We start from the raw sequence: 23113 nt of genomic DNA on the forward strand, positions 1-23113 counted from the left end.
CACCAGCCAATCACAGTGCTGACATATAGGGACAGACAACCAGCCACACTCACATTCACACCTACGGGCAATTTAGAGTCACCAGTTAACATAACGAGCACGTCTTTGGACTGTGGGAAAAAGCTGGAGTACCCGGATGGAACCCACACATGCACACGTGCAAACTACACACAGAGAGGCTCCTGTCAGACGAGGCAACAGCGCTAACCACTGCACCACCATGCAGCCCTGACAACTCTCTCCAATGTTTTGAATTTGGACTGTACCAATTTTAAATGCTAAATGTCAGAGTTACATATTGCTACTTTAATTAAACGCTTGTGCAATTAATCAAAGAGGTATGCGAAATAGAAAGAAATTTAAAAAACCCCAAAAAGAAAGCATATGGTATCAATGTCACCTCCATGGGCTCCATAGATAGGCCTCAGGATAGGTTCGTCAAGATAACCAAATTTTTGTAAAAATCAGACGCATAGCCATCTGCTTTCATTGGAAGACCAGAAGTCAGCAAATTGGTTCATCTCTTCTTTCTAATTTTCGAAAATTGCAGGCAAAGTCCTGCACGCTGTCGAAATAGAATTTTTTAAAAATAGCTACATTAAAACGTTGTCAATGTGCTTGTGCAATTTTGAGCTGGACTTTGCTTACAATTTTTAATCGGAATCATTCTGCTCTTCCACTTTTTTATGAATTAAGCCTTAGAATGTTTCGATACTACTGATCATGAAAATAACAGATTTTATCGTTTTGGAAAAGTATCGATGTATCGGAATTTTTGACAGCCAGAGTAAATAGATGACGTCATTGACATGTAGCAGGCAGCTAGCGTTAGCGTCTCTGGCCTCGCGCAGACAAAATGGCGTGACTTTTGTAGTTTTTTCTCACTTAAAACGGCCTTGGAGTTAGTAAAGCGGTGTAATGTGTCTTTAACTCCTCTGTGAGCTCGCTAAATGATGAGCTGTGTCGGTGTTGCGGTGTGACTCGGGGAGATGTGAGAGTAGTGTCGGTGTTACGGTGTCGTTCGGTATCTTAAAAAGAAGTGTTTCCGGGTCGGTGTGCGGTTTGAATGCTCTGTGTTGTAATCAGGTCGAGGCTGTTATCACCTCCACCTGCTCACTTTTCACACTTTTTTACGGGTTTATAGCAGAAAAAACAACGCGAGCTTTTTACAGTGTCATGAAAGAAATGTCCAGGTGAGTCGTGCACGTGGCACATTTTAAAATTGTTACCGGGTTTTAACGTTTTCCGGAGAGTCCTGAAGAATAGGCTAAAAGCTAAAAGCTAACTGTTAGCTTACTGTCACAACAACTCAACAAGGCCTGCTAGCTGCTAGCTTCATGTTGGACAACCAGATTCACTTAATGTTGGTTTCTTATTTCACCTGCCAGGAAAGCGAGTCATAACCTAAAAGCAACTGAAATATTCGTAGCGACGAGCTAACGTTTGCTAACTTGCTAAATTAGCTAATTTGTTAGCGCTAACAACCTGTTTGTAGCCTCGCAGCTAACGTTAGCTAACCTGTTTGTAGCCTCTCGGCTAATGTTAGCTTGCCGCCAGTTGTGACCGAGCAGACTTAACACATCAAACACGTTTCTTTTGATTTGGTAATTTCCTCTCTTTGTTATTTAAATTGTTCGTGACTGAGTATAAAGTGGTGAACGGGCTTGTGGTGTCAGTGCTGTGTAGTTAGCATTGAGCTGTCAGTGTTTACAACACGAGTCCGCGGTAACAAAACAAAGAAGGGAACAGAAATTAAAAATGTGCATATATACTCTTAAACAAGCAAAACATTTACCTTTTCACATTTTATATTGTCAGCTTAACTCATCTTTACTCGTGTGTGTTTTAAGAGCAATTTAACAGTTTTATTTCTATTTTTAAGCTCAATCAGCTGATTTATGTTCACTTTAATAATAATTCACTGTAATAATCCTGCAAAACTATTTTATTAATATTATTAAAAAGGAAGTTAGATCTGCAGCAGATCAAGACACCTCGAAAGACAAAATCAGGAATACAGATGCACAGAAAATCACCAGCTCAAGTGAAAAACAAAGATTAGTTGATTGATTTGACATGAACAACATGCCCAGCCCTAAACAGGCTCACCATTATTAACACAAATATACCAGACACTGAACAATAATGACACTAGCAAAACAAGCCATCCTGATGTTTATTCCAGGCTTTAGAGTCAAACGTGGCCAGTGTATAAACAACCTCAGCATCCTGTCATCTGCAGAGCTCCAAAACATTTCATTTCATTCATCAAGGGTGTTCTTACCTTTTTCTCAGAGGTACTTTTATCGTACTCAGCCAGAGGTTGAAACAGTTCAGAAAAGTGCTTTAAAGTGCTGTGCAGTAGGTTAAATTAAATCATTATAGGCAATTTTATTTTTATAGCACATTTCAGCAACAAGGCAATTCAAAGTATCGCAACATCAACACCAGTTACATTGCAGAGGTATTTCATTAAAACGGTATTAAAATCATTTAGTGAAAGGCGGCTGTTAACAGGTGAGTCTTCAGCCTTGATTTAAAAGAACGGAGAGTTTCTGCACATCAGCAGTTTTTCTGTGAGTTTGTTCCAGATATGTGAAGCATGAAAAACGATGGCTGCTTTTCCGTGTTTGGTTCTGATTCTGAGGACAGAGAGCAGACCTGTCCCAGGCAACAAGCTAAAATAGATAAGAGGAGGACAAATTAACAATAAATGATAAAGATTTACAATCTAAAACGGTCCTCTAAATCCGTCTAACCCACATACACATACAATACCAGTAAAGTTAGGCTGCAAATTTAGCTTTTCAATGGCAAAGGGAGCTGTGGCTCTTCTTGTACACTTGAAACGATGCCATGAGTTTATGTTTTTCTGTATGTCTGTTTCCCTTGCCAATAAAGTCTGTTTGAATTTAATTTGATTCGGAAACTAGCAGAGAATAGTTTTTGTCATTGTGAAATGCAGTTTCGATGTATTTAGACTTGTCAGGATATCTGATTTTCTAACTTCGATACCATCTTTGTAAAATTCAACCAATATTCCACCTGATTTTATGCAACACCAACAACATTAGATGTCCTGGAGACCCAATATTGGATATTTCTTGTGCTTTTAATCACCAGAAATTGTACGGTTGTTTTCTTGGACAAATACGTTGGCTTTGTTTCTGTGCAGAAGAGTTACCAATGTTACCAACAATTTAGACACCATGCTCTCCTTTCTCTTGCGGCAGCTTTTGACTGAAGATCTGAAGTTTTTTTTTAAGCTTAAATCAACAGAGATTGTATCGTTTTAAAATGAGTTGTACCCAAAAGTATGAAAGTGTTGTACATTATGACAACCTTTGTGTCTAACTGTCGTCTCCCTGGTTTTGTGCAGCACCATGCCTGGCGGGCAGCAGCAGCCTCAGAAACACTACGGCATCACCTCCGCCATCAGCCTGGCCCCGCCACGAGAAATAGACCACCAGTACACCAAGAAGCTCTGTGATGCTATGAAACCTTTTGGGGTGTTTGAGGATGAAGAGGAGCTGAATCACAGGTGAGGACCAGCATGTGTACTGGGAAGCATGAACATCTGTGATATGAAGCAGCACGACTCGTGGTTTGTGGCTGGCATTCCTGCATGTGTGTGCGCATCAGTGTATGGTGGCGTATGCCAGCGCGTCCCTGCCTAGGGACACTCCAACATGAAGACAGCAGAGGCAAAATTAAATGATTGTTTGGTTTTTCCTTGCCATGTGGCTTGCCTTTGAAATTTACTCACCTGATGGATAATGTACCCCCATTTGGCGAATGTTAATTTCTGACCTTGCTTGTATGATATCTGAAACTGCAAAACAGAATTTAGGTTTTTCCCTTGCCTGTCTTTGAGACAGCTCGCTAAACATTTCCACTCAACACTCGCTTCCAATTGCCACATAGTCCGTGCACACCGCGGTCCGTCGCTGCTACTCTTGTCAGTGCTCCGTTTTCCACATCACGCACCGCAGTCAGTCTCTGGAGCGTACCAGCAGCGTCGCTCTGCTCATTTCAAATACGCACTGAATCTATTTTTGACAGAGCCCACTACAAGCATGCGTCAAGCTGGACAAAATAGGAAGGAAGTCAGGCAAGGAAACGCACAGAGCGAATAAAACACAATAAACAGACTCCTGATCGTATATTTCATCACTTCATCAACATGACATTAAAACATGCTGAACAACAAATCATCCTCAGAGACAAAGCAACATGTTGTTTGCACATTGTTCTCTGTATTCCCGCGTGATCTTGTGGACCCCATGTGTACAGCTGCTCATGGCTGCGCTCACGCTCCAGAAACGGACCCTGTGGGCGCCATCAGACAGAGCAAAACCATGGCGCTGATGGAACACTGAATACGAGGGAATTGGCAGTCAGTCTCTCTGTCTGCCACCTCTTACATTTAACAAACACCGTAGAGCTGTGAACACTGAGTCAGTGATACATGACTGAAGGAAGCAGGAGTCAGTCATGCCACATTTGTTTTTGAGTGACCGCTGATCTGAGATCTATCACCTGTAACAGCTCAATATTTTCTGCTGTATTCGGCAGGTGCTAACTTCATTCCGTTGCCAGGTGTTTTTAATTCATTTTTTCCAAATGTAACATGTTTCATAATAAATCTGATTTCAGACTTGCAGTTCTGGGGAAGTTGAATAACTTTGTTAAAGAGTGGATCGCAGAGATTAGTGAATTAAAGGTAGGTGCATGTTCTTCTGATGTTACGGCTGAGATTCATTTATAGTTTGTATTGAATCAGATGCATTAAAGCTTCACTCCACTTGTTTGTTTTTTTTACCCTCTGCAGAACCTTCCACCGTCGGCCATCAGCTGTGTTGGAGGAAAGATTTTTACATTCGGTTCATACAGACTCGGAGTTCACACAAAAGGTACGTCAGAGTGATCTTCAGTCCTAAAATCACTGCGAGGTGTCGGGTTAAAACTGTGTCACAGTCACACAGCAGTCATCTCTGTGCGATCAGGTGTGCGTCTTTGTTTTCATACAGCTGAGTTCAGGCTGCCTTTGTCATAGTCTCTGCTGTAGAGGGTTTTTGTAAAGAGCCGTTTGGGGTCTGAACGATGTAAACAGGCTCGGCACAGACTAGAGGTGTGAATGTGCTCTATATGCTTCCCTGCTTTACATGGCACATTACACACAAGAGAGGAGAGAACAGAATATGCTCTGCAACATGACTTAAAGTGATAGCTATAGTATGCAGAATGTTCAAAGCTGATCTACAGATTACTAAGGCTCCCCTCTTGTCCACTGGTCTCTGTTCACATTAGTAACATCGTTCTGTACCCGAGTTCACTTGGGTATGGACATAGTCATATAAAGCAGGTGGCAGTATGCACATAGTTGGTTTGTAAATCTGCCAAAAAGCAGAAAGAAGAAGTAACCATGGCAACCACTGAGTCCATCCTGCTAACTGTGGATGTTTTTGTTATTTTCTGATATGCCAACAACGACCCTCTTTCAATTTTTTGCATGTACTGTGCTGCTCAGAGGATGAAACGGGCCCGTGCTGTGCGGGTACAACGGGTTTTCAAATTGAAGAATTACGTCATATAGCGGCCCACGTCCTTGTTTGAGCACGATTGCACATTGACATCTCCCACGGGCCGTAATCGAGTAGTCGATCGTGCCCGAGACCAGCTCTTCAAGCGGACTCGGTTACAGTACCCGAACTGTCAGGTGGTAGTAGTGCCTGATTACTACACCTCTCTCTCTCTCTCTCTCTCTCTCTCTCTCTCTCTCATTAGCATCTCTCTCTCTCTCTCTCATTAGCAGCTTAATCATATATTCCCCATCAGCTGGAGGTCTGCAGATATTTTTGACATTTCTTTCATGATATGAGGAGGGAGACAGATGAAAAGAGGCGAGCCTGCTGTAGTCACAGGGCTTTCAGACGTTTCTGTCAGTTTGTGCAGGTAGAATTAGGAGGGGGGGGAGGGAGGGTGAGTCCTGCTAAGGGCTTCGGTCACACTGTGGGACCAAAATATCAAACATGTCAGACATTCATCAATTGGGAGCAGCTGTTCGAACGTTGCTCTGCCGTCGTGCCTCTGTGCACATTGCTCGACTGGCGCTTTTGGGATTTGTTTTAGATTCAGGAGTTGCAAAAAGCTTTAAAGAAATTACTATATGTGTTTTTTAATAGTTTTTTAATTGCATTTCATGTCATTATCACAATATCTAATCTTTTTTTCTCACATTGTGCAAATTTGAGACAAAAATAGATGAATGAATCCAACAAATGAAATCCTGATGCAAAGTTAAAGTCCTAATAACCTCACTGCATTTATTTGGCATTACTTCCTGTATTTTTTTTCATATCACGGGAAAAATAACACAGTGCTCTCCTGCAGCAACATGTCCGTTGTTTCCTCTGGCAAGAAACTTAACCCCATGTTGTTCACGCTGCTTCGTCTATGGCGAATGAATGGATGAGTTAAATGATGTTACTGATGGACTCCTTACACAGCAGCCTCTACCATCAGGGTGTGAATGTGTAGGTGTGACTTGCGGTGTGAAAGAGCTTTGAGTAGTCAGAAGACTAGAAAAGAAATATACAAGCTCAAGTCCATTCACAATATTCCTCTTTCCCTTTTAATGCAACACTTTTGTACTTTCTGTTTGTCTCAGGTGCTGATATCGATGCCTTATGCGTTGCTCCTCGACATGTAGAGAGAAGCGACTTTTTCTCATCTTTCTTTGAGAAGTTTAAACAGCACGAAGAGATCAAAGACCTCAGGGTGAGTGCGTCTTCATGCCGCTAGAGTTCAGCGTTTGCAGTTACAGTTCATAAAGTTAGCAATGCTTGATGTTCTTATTGATTTTGTGATAATGCCATCTAGAGATGAGGGCGACTAGCTGACTAAACAGTGAGACGACGACGCCACAGTTTTGTCTGTTTTCTGAGTCACTCATTGATCATGTGACCTCAGCTTGTCTCCGACCTGTCTCTTATATCTTTCTCTATTGATTTTTTTTCTCCAGGCTGTTGAGGACGCTTTTGTACCCGTGATAAAATTCAAATTTGATGGCATAGAGGTCAGTATCGGTGTGTTATATTCTACTTCAACAATGGTCAGAAATATCATTGAGCCATGTGTTTGAAACATTTCTCATTTATTTATTAATTCATCAGCACTTTTTATTGTTTGACTTTTAAAAACCTGCACGTGGTTAAAGAGGACATTTCACTTGTATTCTGTTTTTGACCTCTTTGCGTTCTGTGTCTCTCCCCCCCTGTCAGATTGACTTGCTCTTTGCCAGACTGGCCTTACAGTCCATTCCAGACAACCTGGACCTGAGGGGGGACTCCATCCTCAGGAACCTGGACATCCGCTGCATCCGCTCCCTCAACGGTACGTCACAATCGTCCCGTTAGATGATATAGAAACAGAACAGGAGCTGAAGTTGTTTACTACTCGAGTGCTCGATATAAAATTCAAGTCAAACCTCTTTCTGGGATTTTCTGCATCACTTTCTCTGTGTTTTTAATTTCCTCTCTTCTGTGTTCAGGTTGTCGAGTGACTGATGAGATTTTGTACCTGGTGCCAAACAAAGAAAACTTCAGACTGACTCTGAGAGCCATCAAACTGTGGGCCAAACGTACGTCTATTTAACTCTCTACGCAAATATGTGTTTTAAAAGCTGATGTATGTCAGAGTGTCCTCGTCTGGGTCGGTTGAATGTGACGTTTGTGTGCCTTCAGGTCGGGGGATCTACTCCAACATGCTGGGCTTTCTGGGCGGTGTGTCGTGGGCCATGCTGGTTGCTCGGACCTGTCAGCTCTACCCCAACGCTGTGGCTGCTACGCTGGTCCACAAGTTCTTCCTGGTCTTCTCCAAATGGTCAGAATATAATAAATATATTTCATCCCTTTTCTGCATTATGTCATCAGCTATGTTATATAGTTAGAGACCGTTCCGATCCGGCTCATTCGGAAAGACATTTCATTCTGAACAAGAGTGGTGGTTAATGGGTTGGCGTATAGCCTACTAGTTAGTTCATGTGCCCCATGTACAGAGGATATAGTCCTTGTTGCAGCGGCCGTGGGTTCAAATTCAACCATGGCCTTTAGCTGCATGTCATCCCCCACTCTCTTCTCCCAGCATATTCTGTCTCTCTCAGCTGTCTCTCTCCCACTGGTGTTATAGGCAGTGTCATTATGTTCTGCTGAGTTTGCAGCTTAATAAAAAGAGAAAAAGAATAAATTAAGAAAACGGTAAAATGAAATGCATCTAAAGTCACAGATGTGAGATAGGAGAAGTAAACCTCTTGTCTCACAGCGAGGGGGAGAGCGGAGGAGAGACATCTGGACATGTGCAGCGACAGCCATGTTTGTTTACAACACAGGCAGAGTCGATCTGCACGGCGACGTACCAAAAACTAGACCGAAAACAATAACGGGGAAGTAAACACACGGCAGGAAACTTTATTGACACACACTCATTGACAGAGACACGAAACCAAAGAACGGAGATCAATCTCTTTGTAGTTAAAGTACATACATGTTTAAAGAAGTGAACGTCTTCTTTTTCTGCTCTTTGTGTCAGATTAGACCAACAGAAAGCTCTGAACATGTCGGATTAAATGCTCGATGCATGAACACACACGTCATAATAGATTCACTTTATTTGTCCTGCATGTAAACAGGATGTTTGAATTCACAGTCTGCATGATTTCAATCGGACTCAAGAGATTGTGGGTAAAGAGGTAAACATGAACGTTTCACAGCTGTCTATATCTCAGTTTGAACTGATTTTCCTTCATGTGTCTCTGCCTCACACAGGGAGTGGCCCAATCCTGTGTTACTGAAACAACCTGAGGACAGTAACCTGAATCTACCCGTGTGGGACCCCAGAGTGAGTGACAACCATCTCTTTATCTCTCTGATGATGTGTCTCTGTGTATGTCTCTGTGTGGGTGTATCTGTGTCCTGACAGAGTTAATCTGCTGTTAGTCTTTGAAACACATGAGTACTTGGAGAAGAGCTGAGCTATTACCTTAAAATCAATTGTATGAGACACACTTTTAATAACTTTCTTTTTTTATCTAAAAAGCTGGCTTCCTCCCATTTACCTGTGCAACTCGTATAAAATGCTGAGACATGCGCTGACATGACTTCAAAAAAATAAATTCTGCATAGCAAGCAGCTTGCTGCTTGTAAACAAAACGACACAGACCAGGCTATCTTTCCTCCTTCATGAAGTCATAAAGACAACCAGTGAGCAGAGGAGGGCTACTTTTGGCAAATTGGTTTTTGGCAGTTGGCCGGTACCTAACCTTTTTCACTGTAGAATGACAGTTCAAGCGCCATACTGACTGCACTAGAAAAAGATGCACACAAGCTGCAGATTGAGGACTTTGCAGAGTCGTAATAGGGGGAGGAAGTGATCCCCGCTCTGTACCGTCTTCAGAGGTAGTAACAGAGGCGGATTCAGCTGAGCCAGCAGCAGGATCATAGTGTGTGAGCGTGCATGTCTGACTGTGTGTGTATGTGGAGCTGTGCATCTGCAACGCTGAAATGCAATGAGACACCAATATTACACCGTCGTGGAATCGATGTGAATGTACAAAGACGTGATGACAATGGAGCTTAGTTTGCAAAAAATCTGTCTGAAAAGAAAACCGAATCTGAGAGTCCAAAACAGATTTTCTTATATTCCCCTAAGACTTGTATTCCAGGTTAACGATAATCGCGGTTTCATCATTCTCACTTTGACAAAATTCACAATAATCAAAACGCAAAAGTCTGACTTTATTGCAATAAATAAACAAGTAATGTTTTCTCACTCAGCATGTGCAGATCTTTCCTAGTTTTCTCACATCGTTCAGTCCCAAGGTGGAGTATGTGACCATGTATTTCCTCTCCCGTCGGTCCTGATTTGACCCCCCTGTTGATCTTTTTTTATCATGAGTCCTTATCTCTGCTGGAGGACGTTTTCCCAAACAGTCTGCAGCCTGACGGGCTCCTTACATGGACGTCTGTTATCAGACACACAAATGCTTTGGCTGGAAAATAACAGCAGATGTAACACCAGTGTATTTATCACACTGCCGTCCCACACCTGTGGACACATAAACAACAGAACTGTGTACAGGAGAAATGAGCAAAGAAAACTTTCTGATGACAACAGACAAGTTCACTCGCTTTAGAAATGTATTTTTAAGGCTTGGATGTCTCTGAATTATTCTGTAGCTCAACCAGGACAGAAAAGGTTTAGATCAACGGTCCACAGGCATGCAGGCTTTTATAACTAACTAACAGGGTTGACTATTGTAACCCTCTCCTCCTGTTCCCCCTAAAAACAACTAAGTTGGCTACAGTCAAAGGAGCAATCTGTAACTCTGACACCTAGTGGTTACAATGGGTACTTGAGTCCAAAATCAAAACAATGCAGAGAGCTGTCTCCCCCCTGCCCCCTCCTATCTAGAGTCCATGCTCACACAGGTCACCATGTGGTGGACACTGAAGCTTCAGTGTTTATCCAGCTCTGCATCGGTCTGTAAACCTTTCTGTGTTCTAACCTCTCTCCATTTTTCAAAAGCATCTCCAATATTGATCCTAGTTTGAGCACGTTTCTGCTCGTGGAGCTTATTAGAAACATGCAGAGGCTTTTTAGGTCGGGTACAATCACTTGTATCTGAACCACTTCTCTTGCCCGCTTCCATCGCTGCAACACCTGTTGGTTTGACCTGATAACTGCTCTCATATCTGGCAAACCGAGGGGCATCCAAAGCGGCCATGTGGGGGTGTCTTAAAAGCGCCTACCTTCTCTGGTCCAAACAAATCCAGAGCATTCAGGTGCAGAATCTAAAGTTAGAAGGAGGACATACTGGCTGCTGCATTGTTGTCAGAGAAGCCAGCACGTCAACATAACATGTTTCCTTAATGTCTGATCATATAGTAAGGTCACTTTATCATTTCACTCACTACACATCTTGCTGAATGCTCCTTTAATATTCCAGTTTATTAGAATAATTAAAGCATTTCTTTGTATAGGGGTGTATACGTCTGTACAGTAACTAAAACTGCTAATCAAAAGCAGTGCAATAACTAAAAGTTTATTCTTAAATTTATTCACTGAACAAGTTCAAGTTGATTTTAATTCAGTTGTCTGTATGAGGATTTATCCATCTATATATATACATTTACAAAAAAATGAAACACCTTGAGTTTGCACTCAGACATTTTGTCTCTGTGTATTATCACGTAAATAAAGGATTCTTTCAGTCTAAGAATTTAGTTTAGTTTTTACTAATTTTTAAAATGATATTAAATCACATGTCTGTTAAACCAACCAATGTTTTTTTGTTTCTAGGTAAACCCCTCTGACAGATACCACCTGATGCCCATCATCACACCTGCCTATCCCCAGCAGAACTCCACCTACAACGTCTCCACATCGACACGCACCATCATGAGCGAGGAGTTCAAATTTGGTAAAGAGTCTGATATTACAGAAAGGATCCCTTCAGAGATGGATCTGTTGTTAAATCTACTGCTGACATCCAAACACTTTTACCCGTTCATCATTGAGAGTTCGGTTGTTTATTTGCATGTCAGAATGAGTCTCTAGCTGATTGTTCATGTGTGTGTATCTCTGTGTTTATAGGCCTCAGCGTCACAGATGAGATTCTTCAGGGAAAAGCAGAATGGCCAAAACTTTTTGAACCTCCAAACTTTTTCCAAAAATACAAGTAGGTGTTTCATTTGTTGAACCAAAGCTGCTGTGATATTAAGTCCTAGTCCACACGCTAAGTTCTCAAAAACATCTTTGTCCACATGAAAACTCAAAACGCTCTCTTATGGCTGTCATGAGCACGTCAAAAACAATGTCCTTCTCCTCATTCCTCTGCAATGACCATTTAATTGACAAAGTTGTCCAATCAGGAGTCTCTGCTTGTCAACATAGTGGGAGAGTAACTGTGTATGTATGTGTGAGTGTGTAAAAAGTCCAGTTAGCAACTTTAGCACTAGTTTGGTTACGTCTGCCATCGCACTAATCACATGTAAACAAAAGTGACAGCATCACACAGAGGAGAAACCAACGTACAGTTTGACGCAACAAGAACAAAAATCTGATTTCCCCGTCTACACAGAAACACCCTAAACAAAGTATCTAAACATCTTTACCCGTCGTTTAGGACGAAAGGCCAAAACGCACCGTTTTTCAAAAATACCAGCCTACATGTGGACTAGGCTTTAGACTCTCCTCACTGTGCTCTGCAGAGTTCAGTCCACATGTTTTGTTTTTGTGTAGTTCCACTCACAGTTTTGTGTCTCTGCTGCAGGCATTACATCGTCCTGACTGCCAGCGCGTCCACAGAAGAAAACCACTTAGAATGGTGAGTATTAAAGAACGTCGTCATATGAAAACTCCAGTGAGTGCTGCAGTCGTTTGTTGTTATGTGACGCTCTGCTCTCTGTGTGTGTGTGTGTGTGTGTGTGTGTGTGTGTTAGGATCGGGCTGGTGGAGTCAAAGATCAGAGTTCTGGTGGGAAACCTGGAGAGGAACGAGTACATCACACTGGCTCACGTCAACCCTCAGTCCTTCCCCGGGTCCAAAGAGAACCGCAACGAGTGAGTGTCCTCTTCCTCCTCTCAGTCCAGACGGATCGGTGAAGGTTAATAATCTAACAGCAGCTGTATGTCTCTCTGAAATGTATCTTTTAACATAAAAGCGGAGAGAGAGGATTGATTTTCGAGCCTGATCAGTTTTGGAGGTTGATACAAGAGCTGCTTCATTAATGGCAAAAATCATAATCAAGATTATATTGATTGATGTCGAGATTACAATTATTAAACACAATTACTCATCGATTTTACAAAATCTGCATCACATGCGTTCATCAAAATGAAACACTCTGGAAACAAACTGTCCTCATCTTCTCTGGAACCTCTGACAGACGATGTGTCGGGGAGGAGCTGACTTTTACCAGGCGGACTGATGCAGTCTGTTTCCTGCTGTCTCGATTTGAGTGTGCTTCTGATTCCTCTTCTTCGTCTCTGGTAAAATCCCAGAGAGAGCTGCAGCTCCTTTGGACAAAATCTGTGTAAAACTATTTTAAATAAAGTTTCGGCAGAGGGCAGTCCGATGTTGAATGTGACCAGAGAAGGAAAGCTGGAAACTAAAAATAAGGGCCTGTGTCCACAGAGTGTTGTGTGTGCTGGCAAAGTAGTTCAGCGTTTTTGGCACTCAGCATACAGAGAGTTTAAACGCCCTCGGCAGCAGCTGTTCTTTCTTGCTGAGCTCACAGCGCGCTCTCAGTTGAAAAAAGGTTCAACTTTTGTAACGGCGCCATACTCATCACTTCTTCCTCACTGACCAAAAGGGGGCGGGGCTTCTGATTGTCAACAACTGTGGCCTCTTTCATCTTTTCGAGGGGGCAATTTCCTGGCCTAGAGCTGCTGCGACTGCCAAGACAGGATTCCTTAACATTGTTTTCATTTTCATATTATCAAGGAAAGTGGAGGTTAACTTTTGGAACCTAGCAACAATAAACACTGGTGAGAAGCGCTCTGAACCGGAAATGCAGCGCCGAAAATGCTACTGGTGGAAACCGGCCCTCTCAAAAGAAGTACCCAAAAGGGGCAGCACATCAGAGTCACTATTCCAATGTGCAATCATGGAAAAATGTTTAATAGTTTTGATGTTAAAGAAGTTCGTCTTCTCACACACTCCCACACCTGTGACCACATTACCCCGTGCTTCATAACCTCCACTGTCTCCCCATCCCCCGCAGCGTATCCACTTCAGACTCCTCATCATAAAGCCCTCCATAACCTGGCTCCTCCCCCTTACCTGTCTGAGCTCCTCCACCCACACTCTCAGGTCTGCTGATGCAAACCCCCTCATCCTCCCTGCAGGACCAACCATTGGTCCTGCAGGGGCAGGGCCTTCTCTAATGCTTCTCCCAAAAACCATCAGAGACCCCTCCCCCCCCCCTCACTCTCCACCTTCAAGAAATCCCTAAAAACTACAACACCTACAACCTCCTAACAAAATGTGCTCTTATCCTCCTTCTCTTTGATTACTTCTTTGTTTTGTTTTCACTGTTTTGTTGTTGTTGTTTGTTAAGTGTACTTTTGAAGAAAGCCACTTCAAAAGTCTAATGTATTATTAATTATAACTGAAGGTCTTTGAGTCGTTTAAAACATAATCACCCGGACTCTAGTTTTTATTTATGGCAGGAACGTGTGGTCAGTGTAGTGCAGCTGAGAGAGCTGTAAAAGGAAGCAGTTCTACCCCACTGACTCACTAGCGTTACATGCATGTTCACTCTAAACATGAAGTAACTTTTGTTTTCACGGCGCATCAGGAACGACTTTGTGTCCATGTGGTTCATCGGGATCAGCTTCAAGAAGGTGGAGAACGCAGAGAGCGTCAACATCGACCTGACCTACGACATTCAGTCCTTCACAGACACAGGTTAGTCCCCTGCACATCGACACCGCCCCCTTCTGGTTAGACTGACACATGCATCTGATCAATAACCTGTTGTGTGTCTTTGTGCAGTGTACAGACAGGCCAACAACATCAACATGCTGAAGGACGGGATGAAGATTGAAGCGACACACGTGAAGAAGAAGCAGCTCCATCAGTACCTCCCTCCTGAGCTGGTGCAGAAGAAGAAGAGGGTAGGAGAGCTGTGTTGAAGTCTTCATCGTGTTTCTTAAAGTTGTGTTTTTCTTGTTCTAACTTGTTTATTAATTTTTCTCAGAGCATAGCGGAGCTGAACCGCAGCTCGAACGGGGGCAGCTCCAAGCGGCTCTCTCTGGACAGCTCTCACCTGGACAGCTCCAGAGACACAGACTCAGGGACCCCCTTCAGCTCCCCCTCCGCCAAACCCTTTAAACCCGCGTCTGACACAGAGGACAGGTAAAAGACACCTCTCTGTGTCTCCATGTACATGCAAACATTTTAGTGTTTAGTGTCATAATGAACCTGTTTCTCTTTAACTCGGTCTAAACTTTAATGTTTCTGTCCGTTCTCCAGTGTCAGCCCTCCCAAGCAGCTGTTTGGCGAGGGTTCCCCAACACCCACTGCTGCTGCAACCGCTGCACCCACCGCTGATCAAACCGCTGATCCCACCGCTGATCCCACCGCCGATCCAACCGCTGATCCAGACAAAGCACCAAGTCCTGGTCCAAGTCCAGCTGCATCTCCAGCTGCTCCGGACCACGGCATGTCCATCCCCGTCATCGGCTCAAGTGAGTCTTTGTTCCAGTGACTTTAACACCGTGTCCTAACATCACACGATAAAGCATTGCATCTAATAATATATCTAATATATTTACTCATAGTTTTTCTTTTTATATCTATTTATATCTGCACCTTATTTTTATTTTTTATATGTAAATACATGCTGCTGTTTTTATCCTGCACTACAACGGGCCAAATGCAACGAAATTTCGTTCTTATCTGCACTGTAAAGTACAAGTTTGAATGACAATAAAGAAAGTCTAAGTCTAATAAGATCCGACACTCAATATCCACACTGCATCCTTCAGGTATTTACTTCTTTGCTCCGTGAATTTCACCATCTGAGCGAGTCGGATTAAGTTTTTCTCAAAGCGGATGTTATTAATGCACCGTTGTCTCCACTTTGTAAAATTAGCTGGCAAGAAAAAAGGAAATCACAATGTTTCTGCTTATGGTTGGTAGAGCCACCTCGTTCCTCGTCCATTTTAGCGAAAGGAAAATAGATGCGGGGTGTTTCACAGAAATATGAAATCGAGCATGGCAGAATAGACAGTAGTATCAACCATTTACATCAACAATAATAAACACAAACCATAACAGTTTAAATCAGCTCTGTCCAGAAAAAGTGGAATTAAAAAGAGGTCTGTTATATGTATTGGCACAGGACGACCACTAGAGGGGGCGGTGAGCTTCTTTTAGTCAGTAAAGGGAAATAAATACTGAGAAAACCTCGAGTAAAAAGAAAGATCCGTCTCAAACTGAAACTACAGACAGTCTGTGATCACTTCACACTTCACATGTTTAACCCTTTGTTGGTCACTTGTAGTGTTTCCTGCTGTTGAATTCAAAGTTCTCTCTCTGTCTCTGTCTCTGTCTCTGTCTCTGTCTCTGTCTCTGTCTGTGTAGAGCCTCCAGTCAAAGCGAAGCCCCCCTCCCCTCCACCCGGCAGCTCCAACAGCCCCGTGCCGAGCGGAGACGTGAAGCCCAACGCGGCGAGCAGCCCACGAGACGAATCGAACGGCCTGGAGGACACGCTCAACGGAGCCGCCGCGAAAAGACCTCACTCCCCCACAGAGGAGGACCCCGCTAAGAGACCCCGAGACTCTGAGGTATTCACAACATACAGTCACTGTGTGTTTAATGTGATGTAAGAAAACAGTTTGTATGTTTAACTTAAAGAAAGATTACTGATGTTTAACTTCAGTGTTCAGGGGAGTCTACAGCGTGAAGTATCGGTGCAGCTGTGTCGCTCTTTTAGATCACGACGGCTTATGGTGAAAGTTGTGACCTCTAGACACGCGCTGCTCACCTCCACTGGTCACTCGTTGAGGAGTCTTAGAATCAAACCAGCGCTACATGGGCTTTATTTACTGAACTGTATATCAATGTTTGCTTTAAATGCACCTTTACGACCTAATGACTGAGAAAAGATGCTAAAAAGTGGCACTGTCAGCCTTGTTGGCGTCGCTTTGATTCCTTGCAATACACAATGAATGGGAGTGAATTTCCAAAAGGGTCATGTCAGGTTTAGAGTGTGACGGTGAGGTCTGCACTCACGGTAATGACGGTGCATGCCTCAGTATTTTACACCGGTTTAAAGGACACAGCCAACTTTCGAGATGGAACAATAGGAATTCAAAGTTTGTCTAATACACCGGATTTTACCGTATCTACCGGTGCCACCGATATACCAGTATCACATGCTGAGACATGTGCCGTCACAAAAGCAAGTGCAGCCACCGTCATCACTCTCCGCATGCCACCTGAAAATCTTGGTTTGACTGAAACGACTCCTCAGCTGTGCGTCTGTGATTCCAAGGTTATATATCCGTGTGTATATTCTGCATTTTACAATAATTTTACGGATAAATGTGTGTGTCACAGGCTGTTTCCAGTGATGACTGCACGTTTAAAGAGCCGTTTCCTCCCTCTGACACAGAAGGACAAAATACAGTAAGTGTTATTGTCCATGTATTTTAATGTATCCTTATATAGTGTTATTGGGTTTTATGTAACCGAATGTTTTACATTTCTAACCTGCCACAAAGGCCCAACTAGAGACCCGAGTTGGAAATTAGCAATATCTATATAGTCTTCATGCAGCACATCAGTTTCATGCTTTGTATTGAAGCTATGTTAAATTGCATTGTCCCTATTAAAATAAATAGAAATTCAATTATTCTCTCTGTGTGTTAACTCTGCACACACACAAAACGTTAACATGCTGTGTGTGTGTCTCCATCAGACCCCCCTCTCTGGATCAAAGGCTAAACCCATTCCAACCATCGACACCTCAAGAACACAGGTAACACCCCCAGCTCTGTCACACCTCCGGGTTTTACCTGCTATCGAAGTGATTCTAAAATCGCTCTGAAAGAAGAAACACAGCAAGCGCTCCTGAGCTGATTGGGGGGTTTAAATCCTTGATCCACCTCAGCAGTGCTCAGGAAGTGATCTGGCACTTATCCAGCTACCTGACCAAATAATAGACTTGCACCACAACAGGACTTGAACCGACAACCCTGCCAAGTCCCTTCAGACTGAGCAACCTCCGCCCCAAAAATAAAAACTGTAACGGCTGTGTGTGTGTGTGTGTTTGTTTTCAGAGACTGCCCAGCATGGAGCTTCCTGACGCCTCCTCTCCCCTCCCGGCCAGTAACAGTTGTCGGGTGGTGAAGAACTCCATCAAACTGGCTCTGAACCGCCACAAGTGAGTCCCTCCTCTCTCTCTCACACACACACACACACACACACACACACACACACACACACACACACACACACACACACACACACACACACACACACAGAAATTAAACGTGTTGATGTGTGTAAACTGTGTCTGATGTCTGTGCTGCAGTATCACCCCTCCCAAGCCCCCGGTGTTTGAGACGACCCCCCCAACAGAGACTCCTCCTGCAGGAGAGGAGAAGGGCATGTCCATTCCCGTCATCGGCTCCAGTGAGTGACTCATCGATCAATAATCTAAATCTCTCTAATAACGCTCCCTGTGCGGCGTGGTAGCACATCTCACTGGCCAGCACTATTCAATATTTTGACCCACAGTTCCTTCTTTTTCATCTGATGTCATTCACATCCCTGAAAAATGAAACACGCTTCTGTCTCTTCTTCAGAACATGTTACATCCAAACACGTGGCTCCCCCTGTTGGCAGCTCCATCCCCACTTTGGTGAGTCGAGGGGCCGACCCTCTGAACGGAGCCGCCTCCAAAAGACCCCACTCCCCCTCTCTGGAGGAGCAGGCCAAGAGGCTGAAGGAGACTGAGAAGGCCAGGATTCACATCTCCTGAACGCAGACTGGACTTATACAGAGAGGGGGCGGAGCTTACAGACTGGATCATACAGAGAGGGGCGTGGCTTGTAAACTGGATCACACAGAGGGGCCGAGGCGTACAGACTGGATCTTACAGAGAGGGACGGGGCTTACAGACAGCGGCCATGACCTCCAACAGACACAGGAAGTGTGTCCACGTCTCCACGGTCGGCTCTGTTAGCTCCGTTAGCTCTGTTAGCGCGGTTAGCTCTGTTAGCTCCCAGCAGGACCTTTAACAGTGAGGAGTCGTCTCCTCTCCGAGTTTAAGCATACAGGCGGAGACGTTTTTGTTTCAGTTTCTTTTTTCCAGTGAACACGTTTTAAAGAGAACTTTATGGACGGTTTGTGCACACGCTCGAGCTGAACGCCGACTCTTTGTTTCTCCTGAACACGAACCTGTACAGTAAATGTTGATGTACATAACTTTTGTCTTAAAAAAAACAAAAAAAGAAGCAAAAGAATCGCTGTCGAGTCTTTTGAACATTTATTGTAGTTTTATCTAAAAAGAAAAAAAAAGTTTAAAAAATTGTAATATTTCGTTTTTCTCTATCACTTGTCCCCAAAAAAAGAAAAAAGAAACGGTGTCATCCCTGGATCTTTTTGTAAACACTGTAAAGGTTTGATTCAGTTTCAGGAGGATTTCTGACACAAACACACAACGACCCTCAGAGGACTGCAGAGCAAGGAAGAGGAGGACGAGGACCACCAGAGACCACACACACCTGTCAGGTGAATCATTCTCACGACAACAGAAACATGGTGGGCAGGTGTGAAGCTTGAGGGTTATTACAGAGAATCAAATCGAGTTATTGATCCTGATCGGCTGCAAGAGGCGCTCACTCACCTGATGGTTAAAGGCCTCATGTTCAGGTGTGTTTAACCCTTCAGCTGAGACACTCAGTGTGAGTGTGAGCAATCCTTAAAGATGATCAGATCACCTTTAGTTGCCCCACACACACGCACGCATGCACGCACACACACACACACCCACCGCTCAGTTCAGCATGCAGCCTGATTCGGACTCTGTGTCACGCCGCTGTGAGAACACATGGATGGAAGCTTTGACCGTGTGTGTGCTGCAACATTGATTGATTGAAGACAAAGTTTATGTCCAAACATATTAATAATTTAATCGATTTAAAGCAAACAAAATGATTTCCTACTTCCTGTCGTTTTGTGAATGAGTTAATTACACGACCCTCTGACTCGTTAAGACTAATTGATTAATCCTTAAAAAAACAGCTGATTAGTCGAGAAAATCATAATTGCAGCGTGTGTGTTGGCAGTATGTGTGAACAGACAGATTTCCCTGCGTGTGTTTGTTGAGCCCCTGCGCCTCCTGTGGAGGTTCTTAGACAGCATCATGGGGGGGCGGTCACAGCATAGTGGGGGGTTCAGGCATGTTTGATTCCAGGTGAGATAAAGCAAAGCTGAGGATCCGCCCTCCTCTTCCTCCTCTTCCTCCTCTTCATCAGAGACTAAATGTACAGAGAAGAGGTTTTTTTTTTCCAGAGACGTATTCTTCATGACCGGGGTTTTCTTATCACTTTATTTATATTTACATATTTGTACCATGTTATCTTTTTTTTAATAGCATCATAGCAGGTAGGTCTCTTTGAATGAACTCTTCATCTCTGTGTTTCTGACGGACATGTCGGTGTTTGTTTCTAAACTGTATTCAAAGGGTATTTTTCTATGTGTTTATCACCTCCTTTAAATGAGTCTGTACACCATTAAACCCCAAAAGCTACCTGCTGCTGTACGTCTGCTTTATTTCATTATAGTCACTCTTTATACACTGATGTGTATGTGGGGAGGGAGGGGGGGTCTTTAGGAGTGTTGATTAGGGCTATTTATATTGAATGTAACTGAACTTAAAGGTGACATATTCTCCTCCTCTTCAGTGTAAATAAGTCTCAGAGCTCATCAAAACATGTGTGAAGTTTCTTGTTCTAAATCCACTCTGATCCTGTATTTAAACATTTCTATAAAGCCCTCTATTTCAGCCCTGCTCAGAACAGGCTGTTTCTGTGTCTGTACCTTTAAATGTAAATGAGCTGTGTCTGACCACGCCCCCTCTCTGGAAGGGCTTGGGTGGCTCTGACTTTCTTGCTCCATGTCCTATTGACCCAATCTCGATGTCCACCCTCACACACTCACTGACTTTGGTGCCAGTAAGTCTGTGAGGGCTTAGTGCTGTCCCACTGTCAAATCTTAAAGTGTTTGAGGGATCTCTCGCTGACTTTACGAGCTCTTTATGCACCCTGTCCGTAAGTGGATATATATATATATATATATCTGCAGACTTAGCGTGAGGGAATTGCCCAGAGTTCAAAGCATTGAGATGTGAAACAAGATTCCCTGGGGAAGCCCACAACAATTGAAAGGTAAACAAACACCATAAAACGTAATAAAGGTAGAGTAAAAAAGCAGGAAGGTGAAACCACGCTCTATTTACAGTCTACCATTTGGAAACTACAGCGAATTCAGAACTCCTCTGCAAGTCTATAAACAAAAACAATAGAGACAGCGATCACATTAGTCCCATTATAAAAGATAAACCATTGTTTTCCTAAAATGAAGAAATGTATATATTAAGTATAACTTTTGATGCGAGCCATGTCTGTAAGAGAGTACATTAAAAAATCTTAAATAAGTTCTTGCCACGACATGTAGTCATGGTTACAGAGAAGTTGCAAAGTTCTGTCCCATTTGTATTTGACCATTGGAGCCCTCATGCACTCAATCACTTTTCAGATGACGTCAATAAAGTCTGTAAGGGCTCAGGGTTTAGGGAGGACATTGAGATTCAGCCAATGTTTACGGTAGGAAGGCAGACTCAGAGGGCAGAGCAAACACCTAGCTGAGGGAGTGTCACCCACCTGGGGGAGGGGTTACTGCCCTTTGTCATGTCATGAAGGGAAAATCTCCAAACAGCCTGTTTGAGCACACATTTTCTGAAGAGTTGGCAAAAGACGGAGAGGATGGACTTTTCTCATCATTGGGGGGGGGGGGTGTAGACGGACTATAGGGACACATACTAGTGTTAGAGAAACATGGTGAAGAGGATTTTACAGAATATGTGACTTTTAATACATATGAAAGATGACCAAGCCATCGGGAACACCTGAGCCCCTTTTCAACCAAAGGGCCCCAAAACTGAAAGTTACAGGGCTTTCTCCTCAAGGACCTACAAGTTTCCTGTGGCCCATAGTTGTCAGCATTTCCACGGTTGCCTGAAGTCTAGGGACGATTATGCAAATTAGGCTGTATGGCATTTCAAATTGATTCACGAGTGCCCAGTTTCCTGTTTCACACTTGTTCCTGTGGTCAAAAGGGGACCTGGTCTACTCTAAAATGTAGCAGAATCACCTCGACCCGATCTGACCTGTATTTGCTCTTCTATGGGCCAATCACCAGCCGGGACAGGTGAGGGGTGCATTGTAAGCTGCAGGTGTCCTCCTATCACATAAGGGGGGAAAAACAGACCAGATGTCTAGACCACATTGGACCAGGTCTTGATCCAGAACCAAGGCTTCACTAATCTGAAACAGTGTTCTAAAAAGTCTGAAGCCTCTCTGAGATAATCTAGTCCTGATGTGTAAGGTCTAAATCTGGAGGTTCTGGATCAATCTGGTCCAGAAAGAAAGGGACAAAAGAAGTGAAATCTCTCTTTTTGCATTTTTACAAATAAAAAAAAAGTTTCACAAACTTGAAAGTTGGTTTTATAAAGTACCATGGGGTTCCTAAAAAGACTGACACGCTTCATACTTAAGTCGAGACTACTTCAACTTTCCACATTAACTGCTGAAGAGGGAGCTAACTTCAGCATCGTGGGATGATGTGTAGTGAGCACGTTGTCCTCCCCGGACTGCACAAGCAGAGGATTATCATGTTTATGTGACTCCCTGCAACCAAATTTACCTACGAGTACAAATAAAGGAACCTGTACCTGAGAAATGTAAAGAGGCAACCTGACAACTGCTTGAGGCCCCAGGCCAGTAGGGGGCCCCCAAGGGCTGACACACTTTAAACTGCAGAGGCTCAAAATGTGCAAAGTGGAGCTCAGACTGTCAGCACCCACTCTACTTCTTGTGCAGTATTCCTGTGAAAACCGAAGTTTGACACTTAGAGCAGCGGCTTCATAGTGTCGGTTTGGTTCTTTAAGACAGATGTTCAGCGTTAGGATAGATTCAGTGTTTTGTTCTGTTCTTTTATTTGTATATTTTTAAGCTTTTTACATTGAATACATTTAATTGTTCTATACAGAGCAGAGCATGTTGCTGTCGCTGTCACCTCACAGCTTAAAGTCTCAGGTTTACATTCTGGTTCAGCCAAGAATGAAAACAGTGTGACAAAAGTTAAAAAATCCAAAGTGGGTCGCCGGTGGCCTAGCGGTTGTGTCACGTGCTTCATGTGCAGTTGTGGGTTTGGGTCCGCCCTCTGCCCTTTGCTGCATGTCTTTCCCAGCTGTCCTACTTAATGAATGTAACCCTAAAATGCCAGACTCATGTAATCAAACTGGAATTTAAAGGGT

At 43.4% G+C, this 23113-nt stretch overlaps 1 protein-coding gene across 1 annotated transcript; it reads left to right on the plus strand.

Annotated features, from left to right (window-relative positions):
• Positions 1 to 843: 843 nt before the first annotated feature.
• On the plus strand, positions 844 to 20326 carry papolg (poly(A) polymerase gamma). The gene is made up of 24 exons (XM_020647005.3): positions 844 to 1193; positions 3380 to 3541; positions 4657 to 4723; positions 4832 to 4913; positions 6671 to 6780; positions 7025 to 7078; positions 7284 to 7395; positions 7553 to 7642; positions 7746 to 7884; positions 8826 to 8898; positions 11359 to 11479; positions 11653 to 11737; positions 12332 to 12385; positions 12501 to 12620; positions 14360 to 14469; positions 14557 to 14678; positions 14762 to 14919; positions 15037 to 15251; positions 16150 to 16352; positions 17128 to 17196; positions 17489 to 17548; positions 17850 to 17953; positions 18104 to 18204; positions 18378 to 20326. The coding sequence occupies exons 1-24, from the start codon at positions 1177 to 1179 to the stop codon at positions 18551 to 18553; spliced, it is 2604 nt and encodes an 867-aa protein (XP_020502661.1). The 5' UTR covers positions 844 to 1176; the 3' UTR covers positions 18554 to 20326.
• The last annotated feature ends 2787 nt before the right edge of the window (positions 20327 to 23113 follow it).

Source organism: Labrus bergylta, chromosome 10 (assembly GCF_963930695.1).
Source record: "Labrus bergylta chromosome 10, fLabBer1.1, whole genome shotgun sequence".
Lineage (NCBI taxonomy): Eukaryota > Metazoa > Chordata > Actinopteri > Labriformes > Labridae > Labrus > Labrus bergylta.

Coding starts and splice junctions, on each gene's coding strand:
- papolg (XM_020647005.3), top strand. Junction 8,899..11,358: donor TACCCGTGTGGGACCCCAGA/GTGAGTGACAAC, acceptor TTTTGTTTCTAG/GTAAACCCCTCTGACAGATA. Junction 14,470..14,556: donor TCAGTCCTTCACAGACACAG/GTTAGTCCCCTG, acceptor GTCTTTGTGCAG/TGTACAGACAGGCCAACAAC.